Here is an 11,030-nt window from a genome sequence, read left to right on the forward strand (position 1 = left end):
GGACTTGCGATCTTGGGTGGTATTGCCATTTTGCATTTTTACAGTGCAGACCACTGATGTGAACTTGTAAATAGCATACCCACTCATCTGCAAAGCAGGGCGATACATATTTATCAGCATTATCTGGTCACATATAAGATATACCGGTAGGTAATGAATTGTGGTGATTTCCTTTTTAATAGCCTTTGAGGTGTTGGTATCACCCACTTGCAAATTATTTATGCGCAATATAAATGCATATTATGTAATGGATTTATTACAATATCATTATTCTCTGTGTTGGTCTCTTTATATCTCCCATTCTCTCTCTCTCTCTCTCTTACTCCTTTTCTGTCCCTTCTTACACTCCTTTCCACTCTTTCTCACCCCTCTCTCCATCCTTTTCTCCTTGTCTTTCTGCCCCTCTTTCATTCCATCTCCCCTACCCCTTTCTCCTTTTCTTTCTATCTGTCTGTCTCTCCTCTCCCTTTCTAATAATTCTTTCCTCTCACTCTTTCTATCCTTCTCTACCTCCCTGTTTTTCTCAACCTCTCTGTGTCTGTCTCTGCCCATCTTTGTCACCTTGCCTTCCCCCTGCCTTGCCTCTACCCGATCTATCCCCACCTCCCCCCATCTTTCTATCTCTTCCTTCATACTGCAGTGTATCTTATCCCTGCTCTACCTGTTTGCCCAAAACATCGGTCAGCTGATCAACTACTTCAGCTTCGTCACGTGGTTGGCAACCGGGACGTCCATCGCCGGTCAGATATACCTCAGATACAAAGCACCGGACATGGCCAGGCCGGTCAAGGTGAGTGTGACATCAGGTTTGCCTAACATGGCATCTAGACGTTATGTAGTATACCAACTTATATTAGAGTAATGCTGTAAGCCAAAGCTTTGGTCAGATTAGATGATTAGCTAGGTGCACCAATACCTAAAATGGACATCGGCACAAAATATCAGCAAAAAAGGTCAGATCGATAAGCCCCACTTTTCCTTAGCCTAGTTTCGTTTCACACTGCATCTCTTAACACCGCAATTGTGATACTAGCACCACAATAAACTGGCTAACCCTACTTTTTTGCAGGGCCAGATAGTACCGTACTATTTACCATGGTAGCCCACTTTGCTAAAACGTAGCGTGAAAACGAAGTGGGCTAAGCTTAACCCCGGGAAATTGGTGGGGCTAAGACCCCCCTTAGCCCCACCAATTTCCCGGGGTTAAGGGCAAAAAGTGCAGAGTGAAAAGCACATCAGTGTATTTCTTCCGGGTACATAATAGCTAATAATTGGTGGATGTTTTATAATGAAGGTGTTTATAAAGTTATGGATGACTTTAGGCACGACTGGAACATGTTCTTAAGTGCTAAGTCAACTACATAGGGATAAACCATTTAGCACAAGAAAGGGTCACCAGTCGTGCATAAAGTCATTTGTAATTTACAAACAGCTTTATGAACACCCACCCAAAATTTTTAGACAATGGATGTAATTATCTTTTAAGGCGCCAAATAATCAAGGGTCGTCGATTGTATCTGGGAGCAAGAGAATTTTGAATAATTAGGGATTGTTCAAGAAATCGCGTTTAGGAATGCATTTATTGTCATCCTAGGACTTGTGTGTCTTCTGATCTAAAATAACAGAAGATACACATGGCTGATCTGTACTCTGCATATTGGCACATTCCCAAGTCATCTTGTAGTGAAATAATAGAACAAATATTGCATGGTTCATCAACACTTTCTGGGACGCTGAGCTTCATGAATTCCGAGCCCACATAAATTATGGATGACAACCCTTGATTTTTCACAAACTTCCTCAAAAACAGTTAAAGAAAGGATGTTAACTAACTTGGTATCGTTTGGGGATGGTTAGGGAGAACAGAAAATTGGGTCAAGTTTTGTTTTTAATATGAGCACAGTACATCTCTCAGACCCACTACCTGCATGTATGCACAAGTAAAAATATTGAAATGAAGCTTTCTTCATGAAAGTTAACTTCCTACCAACAGATTGCCAGCAAATATAAGTCTTAAAAAATAAACGGTACTCCTTTTTTCTGAAAAATGACCCAAAAAAGTGATGTAAGATGATTACGCACTACACACACGATAAAAAATGGGAATGAAAATCAATAACTTCCTTCCGGTGTGTTAATTTCCCACATTCTACCAAACATGAGAAGCATGTAGCCTCTCACATTTTATAAGAATGCATTATACTTTTCATATGTAAAAGCCTCTATAAAGGTTGGGTAAAGGTTCAATAATATGAAATAAACCCCTCAAAAATAGCTTGGAAATCTGAGTTTGGCCATTAATTTCTCCCATCTCCCAATTTTACGCAATGCATATTTGATATCATTCAAAAGATCATTTAAAATGATACCATGCTTGTTCCGATCCTGCCATCGAGTAAAGAGCAGGATTCAAAAGTGTTGGATGAGGTCTGATTTTAAAAGCTGCAAAACGAGCAGAAATAGTCAGGAAGAGTCAATAAAGAACATGATTTTTTTGTCTGTGTCAACAGAGATGAAAATCCATTCAAATCAAGCCCCTGCTTCTTCATCTTTTATGTTTTGTTGTGGTTTATGTAGTGATGGTTCTGTGAGATGACATGGTTTGAGTCATGGTTTGAAATACCCATGCATGTTTGTTTGCTTGTGCAGATCGAGGTGCATGTTAATGTTAAGGTGCATGAAAACAAAAGAAACCGCTGAGAAACTCACTCAGCACCACAGAAAAAAAAGAACAGTGACTTTCAATATCGTGTCATTTTTAAACTTTTGAATTTTGACCTTGCCCTACATTTCAAGGCACTGCATCTCCATGTGAACCATAATATATGTAGGTTCTCTGTGAAAATCTGAATTTTATATCCGATGTTATTTTGTGCTCTCTATAAAGTAATGTATTTTCTTTTAAAAAGGCCCTTATGAACACCAATCTTTCACATTTAGTGATCGCATATCAGAATTCTGTAGATGATGATTTTCAGCCATTGTTTGAGAAATGGTTTTATATCAAAGGGAGAGGGGGGGTTAACCATTTCTATCTGGGGGTTACCATTTTTACCTGGGGGGATGGGGATATTTTACTTGTATTTATTTTCAGACACAATTGACAAAAAATCTTTCTGTATGAAAGCAGGAATTTCCATGCACATTCTTTGAAAAGAGTGTGAAAATAAAATATTGACACCATAACCAGTACAACTGCATAACACAACATGGATGTTATTCATCCGACATCATTATATACCTACCCTTTTCTTTCGATATTGCAGACATATTGGAATGCTGCCAAATTCAATTAGCGTTTGGCAATGTGCCCATAGAAAGATGTACTCTAGGCATATATGTACTACTATGCGTAGTATTAGACCGGACAAGGTCACATACTCTATACTACATAGTATGTATTCACACAAAGAAGAGCATGTTCACACTTCCAAGCTCTGTTCTTATTGCTTTCTTTTGAAGTTCTCTTTGTCTGAAATGAAAAAAATACATATTTAATGGCGCTGTTTGCAGTTTGCAATTATGGTAACTGTAATTATTGTATTAATTCAAAGTGCCATGCAAACCTTGATTCTGATTGGCTACTATGCCCTGTTACCATGGTATTTGCCATGATGGAAAAGTTACCATAACTGCAACAAGTCATTAATGAAACAGACTGGGATGTTCTGAGTAGGCTTGAAATCTGCTTGTCGACACTCTAGATATTGCAAGTGCGTGTTCTTGTGTAATTGTGTTGCTATATTTTAATTATCATTAATGTGTGTATGATTCAAGCAATCACTTGTACAATGAATGGGATTGCATCAACTGTGATCATCAGTTTATAATGTAAAATATCTTTGTGTTTTCTTGTGATTTGTTTTCATTCATATTGCCTCAAAGATGCATCATTAGTTTCATATTCCTTCATGCATTGCATATATATTTTTTTGTAATACTAATTTTGATATTTCACTGGCTTAAAGTATTTTGGTATTTTTTCCCCTTTTCTTCTTTTCCTCTACCTAGTAAGAGAGCTGCCAACTATTGAGAAAAAGTCATAATTAAAAAAAAAAAAAGGTCATGATTTTCATGCCAAATTATGCTAGTAGGATTTTGACCTGATTATAATGCTTGTGAGGTAGAATTTATGTACACATTTAATATACAGGTAGTAATGCATTGCGCAGTTGTAAAATTTCCTTGCCCAACTAGGCAAGCTAGTGCTTCACAATTTAAGTAATGTACATGTATAGCGCCCTGGATAAATATACCTGACAGCCATCATGTAGGGTTGGCATTTATGAGCATTGTGCATCTGTTCTATGTACATATATATAAACCCCTCAAAAAAGTTTGGAAATCTGAGTTTAGCCATTAATTTCTCCCAATTCCCAATTAAACACAATGCATATTTGATATCATTCAAAAGATCATTTAATTCTCTTTAAAATGATGTCATGCTTGTTATGATCATGCCATCACAAAAAGAGCAGGATTCAAAAGTGTTGGATGAGGTCTGAATTGAAAAGTTGCAAAACAAGCAGAAATAGTCTTGAATGGCCTATAAAGAACACGATTCTTTTGTCTGTGTCAATAGAGATGAAAACCATTCAAATCAAGCCCCTGCTTCTTCATTTTTTATGTTTTGTTGTGGTGTATGTAGTGATGGTTCTGTGAGATAACATGGTTTGAGTCGTGGTTTGGAATACCCATGCATGTTTTTTTGTTATGTGTTTGCATGTGCAGAAGTGTGTTTGATTATAATGTTGATGTTAAGGTGCATGAAAACAAAAGAAACTGCTGAGAAACTCACTCATCACCATGGAAAAAAAAAGAACAGTGACTTTCAATATTGTGTCATTTTGCCACTTTTGAATTTTGCCCCACATTTCAAGGCACTGTACCTCCATGTGAACCATAATCATATCATGTATGGTATCATTTTAAAGAGAATTAAATGATCTATTCATTGGTATCAAACAGACATTAATATTCACTAAAGCATAGGAGGGATTATTGATCAAAATCAGATTTCCAAACTTTTTTTGAGGAGATTATATTACCTCTTCTAAGAAATTTGTATTACCCCATGGCACATATGAAATTATGGCTTTTGAGCTGCTGGATGACTACTTTATACTTTAAAAGGTTGGAAGCTCTGCAGTAATGAATATGACATACACACACACATACAAACAAAAATTATTCTTGACAGGAAAAACAACCCCTCCTCCCCCCACTCATTTCGCTTGGCGCTCCCTAAGCACAACACATAATAACCCTCCCCTTTGAAAAATCCTGTGACCATGCCTGGTTGATAGAACCAGGCATTGCAGATTTGATTGTGGAAGAAAACAGCACACATGCTTTGAAATAAATAGCAAATGTTGCCTGAATGATATATTATTTTCTGTATCATACAGATTTTGGACACAGAGATAAAATTGTGACATGTTTCTGTTCTTTCCACCAGGTGAACATTATTTTGCCTATCATCTTCTTACTTGCATGCATCTTCCTTACCATTATGGGAGTGTACGCTGCACCCGTCGATACCCTCATCGGAGCAGCCATCTTGCTTTCTGGGGTACCCGTCTATTTCTTTGGCGTCTGGTGGACGAGCAAACCAACTTGGATCCTCAGTGCTGTCCGTAAGTATATTGTCATTCCATTTTTCTACTTCTATCTGATCAACTGCCTTTTGTAGGGGTGAATCGAAAATTGAACAATCATTTCATTGTAAAGAATATCATCCAGGAGGTATCCACATAAATACGGTATCAAATTATTTGGGAGAAGATACTCTTTCCAGCTATATATAATGTTGATGTGTTCATGACATATTTTTATCTTAAATTGGGGATTTGTGAGGTGTCAAGTTTTTTTTTACTCACACGGTAGAAAGCTTGATTTCCCCATAAACCCCCAAACCAACAATCATTAAATGGAATGATACATTTCATAACAAGATCAGATAGCAGTGAAGATTCGCTTCTCATAAAAATGTATCCAGGATATTGAAATGTTCTTTACAAGTAACTGCAGTTGGAGCAAGATTATTTTCAAGTATTTGTTCATATTGTCGCTATCTGGATTAGTGCTATTAAACTACAACTCTTATAGTTAAACCAGTTTCAGATATCAGAATGAGCTTGTGTTAAATCTAAGAATGTTAACATATAGCTATAATCAGTTTTATTTATTTCTTCAATAATTTTCTCTTTCCAGAAAGCTTCACAATCTGGATGCAGAAGCTTCTACACTGTGTTGCAGAGGAAAAGGAAGAATAAGCGCAATCATCCGTCGAATCATGAAAATGAAACCCCCATTCTGGGCTAAATTGATATCTTTGAGGTGGATTGATACCAGGAAGATGTTCACTCTACTGGAAATTGCTTTCTCTTCTGGTACAAATACTTGCCTCTAAAAAAGGAAAAAAATTGAGAGAGAAAAAAAAAGAATGCTAGATTCCTAGCCACAAAAACAAAGAAACCGTAATTCAGGATCAGAATTAACAAGGCCCTGGCCTTGTTTCACATAACATTATCAGGGGATGTAACATAAAAGGATGTGATCAATATTTACAATTGATTTTACTTTCTGTACATGAATCGCCATACACATACAGTTGTGCTCAAGTGTACGTTTGATTGTGTTTTGTGATACAGGGCCCATTATATATTTATACTTACAGGGATGAGAACACCATTTATTTCAGTGAAAGAAATTTTTTGAGGTAGTAAAATATCTTTAACGTGCTTATATGTGATAAGCATTATATGAAAAAGTAGGATACTATTATTGTTTTTGTTATAAGGAGTGTAAAAGTTTTTGTGGCAGTTGTGAATCCCAGAGAATTCTAACTTAATAATGGCATACTTCATAGATTATTCCCATGGGTTCATGTCCTTTTAGTGTACATGTTCTGAAGGAAGCGATTATAAACATGATTAAGAGTTCTATTGCATTCATGAATGACAACCATGATTGTGACAGAAAAACGTGTTTAAAGATGAATCTTTCACTACTCGTGATGTTTCCTTCCTAAAGTCATGATTGATACATGCAACTTTGTTTCTCGTGAATATTTCAAACAGTTATTCTGGGGTGTGCAATCGTTGCACCCCCTTCCAATTTACTTGCCCAGAACATACATGTATATTTATTGCCCCTCCCCCCCTCTTCTACACAAAAATAATGAAAATAAACATTGATTAGTTAGTTTTGTTCCATTTCCAATTATATAAATATTTGTACTAAATATGTATTATCCAGTATTTTAGACACACTTGCACTATGATCATTACATCCATAGACCTTTGCCATTGGATCCTCATGATGGCTTGATTGAAATTATTTTCCAAAAGTGTCAAGTTACTTGAAATTGATCAATGAAGAAAGCTTTGTCTTGAGCGGCTGGATCTGCAGCAGAGCTTAGTGCTGTTACCCAACAACCAATATTGAAATGAATTCTTCTGGATCGGTTTTTAAGTTCTTAAATTCAGCACTATTTTAATATTTACCTCTTCATTCCATGCAGATATTCACTATTTCAAATATTTGAATGGAATTCAAATCTTGAATTTGTTTGTTCAGATGTTGGAATGGTCAAAGCGCACAAATCAAACTGCTGACTTAAAAAAACAAGAGGATCATCTATGAATTACCTTAATTGAGTCCCTCAAGTTTTGAGCATAACAAAGGTGTAAATGTTGATACCAGAAATTTGTATTCTTTGACCGTTGTGGGAAGGTAAAATGAGAATGATTAATGCTTAACTCATAATGAAATTAGACTTTCCATCAACGTAATATTAAGCATTTTATAAAACATCACAAGCATTTATGACATTTGCTTGAGAATACTCTGTTAAATAGTTTATTTTTTGTTTTGACTTTTTGGGTTGAAGCATAGTTTGGCTGACACTTCATTCGTTAATAAAACAGTCCACCCTGTAGTATTGTTAACCTTGAGACATGTGCAATATGTGATTGTGCCTGTGGACATGTCATCTAACATGGTCTTGATAGAAGGGCGCCCTCTATTTTCATTCTAAATTGTGGTTATTAAGACTTATTTATAGGGGGAGTTTCACAAAGATTTCAGTGTGACCTTGAGTCATGCTTAAACGTCAATGTGCACTTGATTGACAGATACACATGCTCATGATCTAACCAATGTGGTGATGCATAATATGCCACATTCAACTGAAATGTAAGTGCAACTCTTAAGTTACACTTGAATTTTTGTAAAACACCCCAAGGCTTAGAAAACCCGAGAATAGCTCTTCAGAATGTATCTGATGCTTGAGAGGAAAGAGGATAAATGCGAAGAAGTGACATGAAAAGTTTTTTTTATATAAATGATCTGCTTGTTACTCTTAAAGTTCAACGCCTGCTTTGCTTGTTGTATGCAAGCAAGTGGGAGGCTGAATGTGATATATTTGTACCGTTCATAATGTACTGCTGCACAGCTTAGGAGGGGATGTCACAATACGATTTCAGTTCATTGCGCTTTATAGTAATGCAGTTGTAATACGTGTGGGGAATACTGGCTAAATGTACAAGCTGCTGCAGATAAAATGTGCGTTTGAGGGATTTTGCTTTCAACAATTCTTTCCTCATTTTCATAGATTAATGTAAGAAAAAAATAAATTGCTTGTATTTTTTGCCTTCTTCCGAGGGATTATACAACACACATAGTGAATATTCTTATTCGTGCAATAGTATCGCATTCCACATTTGGTGAAAGAAAGAGACACTCTATTCAGCTCAGCCATGCCTCACTGAAGAGAGCATCTTCCTTTCACTTTATGCGAAATATCGTACTGTCACACTCATGCGTATTTGCTATTTGCATATTATTATGTAAAGCCTTGTGTCTTGTCTCAAATTTCACTATGTTCTCATGCTGTTTTTGGTCAAGTTTGTTAGAATCATGTCTGTATCTTTTGCTTTTTTAGTAAATTTAGTTCTCTCTATAGCTGACACAACACCTTGTATAGAAGATTAACTTAGTTAAAGCATTATGGGGAAATTATTCCTTACAAAGTCTTATTTCTTATCGTTGTTCTGAAATGGAATTTTATTAGATTCTGTGTACAATACTTTGGTGCTTGGGTATTTATTTACAACCATCTTCCCTTCCCTTTATTTATTTATTTTTTTCATTTATGCTCTTTTGTTGCATTGAGTTTTTGAACAATTTCTTTAATGCTTTCATTTTTGTTGAGCTCTTCTGCGATTTAGATAAAGGCGCTCTTAACCTCTCATTGCATAATTAATATCATTTCTTTTAATTGATTTGTTGTTATGTTGAATTGCTTCACTCTAACTTCAGGCTAGAGAGGGGGTATACTCTTCCTATTCTGATGTCCTTTTCTGTATTTGTGAGATAAGATTAATATAATTTGTCACAAATTCTCCCTCTTCTAGCTTTTAATTGATAACTCACTTTCACTTTACAATAATAAGCTATCATTTTGTTGATAGAATGAAAAAAACCTAGATGTATACGGTCTTGTGTCTAGTTTAGCCCTGACTCAGGAAAAACTGCACAAGTTAAAAAAGGCTTTTTATTGTGCTTTACAAACTTGTATAAATGAACCTTGGATTAGCTTTCATAAAGTCCTAACTAAAAAGAAAGACACAAGTTGAAGCAAGACATTAGAATAGTCACTTTATTTATTTCTTGTTCATTGACCAGTAAACTGAGTTTTATTCAAGTCACTTCTGTTTTGTGTATGCCATTGATAATAGGTATTTATATAACATGGATTGCAGAGCGTACATAAGGTCTTTGTTTGGGGAGATCATTGGTGTATGTTTCTTTTTCACTTGCCATTCATCTATTTATGAACCACATGAAATAGTTTGTTTAATGCTACTGCATTGTCTATTTTTCTTTCTGTTTACCAAGTTACTTGGAATGAGTTACAGTTCAATCAAAGATTTCATTCTATTTTTCTTTCTGACTTAGGATAGGAAGGAAGAATGATAATTGATTAAGAATGCACAAATTTTTATTTGATGAAAAAAAATACAAATTTTTGCTGTATATTGAACAAAAAAGAGAATTTTGTGTACATTTAGAGAAGAATCAATTTTAGATTGTTGGATTTTCTTTTTAGATGTATTTATGTTACTAAATACATGCACATCTGAAATAACAAGTCTATTTATGTGTTAGGTTGTAACTAAGTTGAATAGAAAAGATATGAGATAAGTTAATCTTCAGCTTTGTAAATTTGTACAGCGGCCTGTCGTGGGAGGATACCGCCTTGTAGAATAAGCCAGTAGGTTAGTAGGTGCACTGGTAGTTAAAATCTTAACTAATAATTGCTGTAAATGAAAAACTTGTCTTATGAAAAGCATTGTAAATTTGCTGTGAAAATTGTTTGATTTGATTTTACAATGCTGGCGAAAAAAACCCAAAGCCTTTGTGGCAGTGATCATGAAATTCTGTCTACCTGTTTAAGTAAAATTTGAATTGTCTTATGAGTTGTTTTTTGAATTGGGGAATTTTAAGAGAAAATCATGTAGAGGCATGAGAAACAATCTTTCTCCCATAGAAAAAGGCCTGATTTGGGGTTAAGCTCGTAGAGGCCTGTTTTAACTCTCTGTTTTGTAGTTAGATTGTAGAGATATGATTTCTGGAGATGTTTGTTTGTCAAATAATTTGCCAGGTTATGAGAAGAGGAATAAAAACTTTCAGCATACAGGGTCTTAATTCATCACAATGATTTTGTGTCAGTTGGCAATTGTTATTTCTTTGGTTTAAATTTGTGATTATTTTGTAATTTGCGCAGAAGATGCGATTTCTGCATGAAAGAAGCATATATGATCTGAGATTTTCTATTGTCCATACCACAATCTTCATAGTGTGAAACGTTGAGTTATAAGAACATTGTAGGTGTTTGAGAATGTGTGGGGGTGTTGGAGGGTGTGTGTGTGTATAGGTACAAACACTGTTATAAGTTATTCTGTATTGTCAGCAATAATGAAGAGTTTTCTTTTCTCCTTGCTCATGAATTTAGATATTTAATG

The 11,030-nt window shown here is 35.4% G+C and overlaps 1 protein-coding gene across 1 annotated transcript in view; it reads left to right on the forward strand.

The window, feature by feature from the left end:
- The window catches only part of LOC129277033 (large neutral amino acids transporter small subunit 1-like), a 46,792-nt gene extending 36,069 nt beyond the window's left edge, over nucleotides 1–10,723 (forward strand). The window contains exons 8-10 of the mRNA XM_064095252.1: nucleotides 641–790; nucleotides 5,459–5,636; nucleotides 6,214–10,723. Coding sequence (XP_063951322.1) covers nucleotides 641–790; nucleotides 5,459–5,636; nucleotides 6,214–6,275 — 390 coding nt within the window. The 3' untranslated portion in view covers nucleotides 6,276–10,723. The remainder of the gene's footprint in view (nucleotides 1–640; nucleotides 791–5,458; nucleotides 5,637–6,213) is intronic.
- Nucleotides 10,724–11,030: the final 307 nt, after the last annotated feature.

Source organism: Lytechinus pictus, chromosome 2 (assembly GCF_037042905.1).
Source record: "Lytechinus pictus isolate F3 Inbred chromosome 2, Lp3.0, whole genome shotgun sequence".
NCBI classification, from domain to species: domain Eukaryota; kingdom Metazoa; phylum Echinodermata; class Echinoidea; order Temnopleuroida; family Toxopneustidae; genus Lytechinus; species Lytechinus pictus.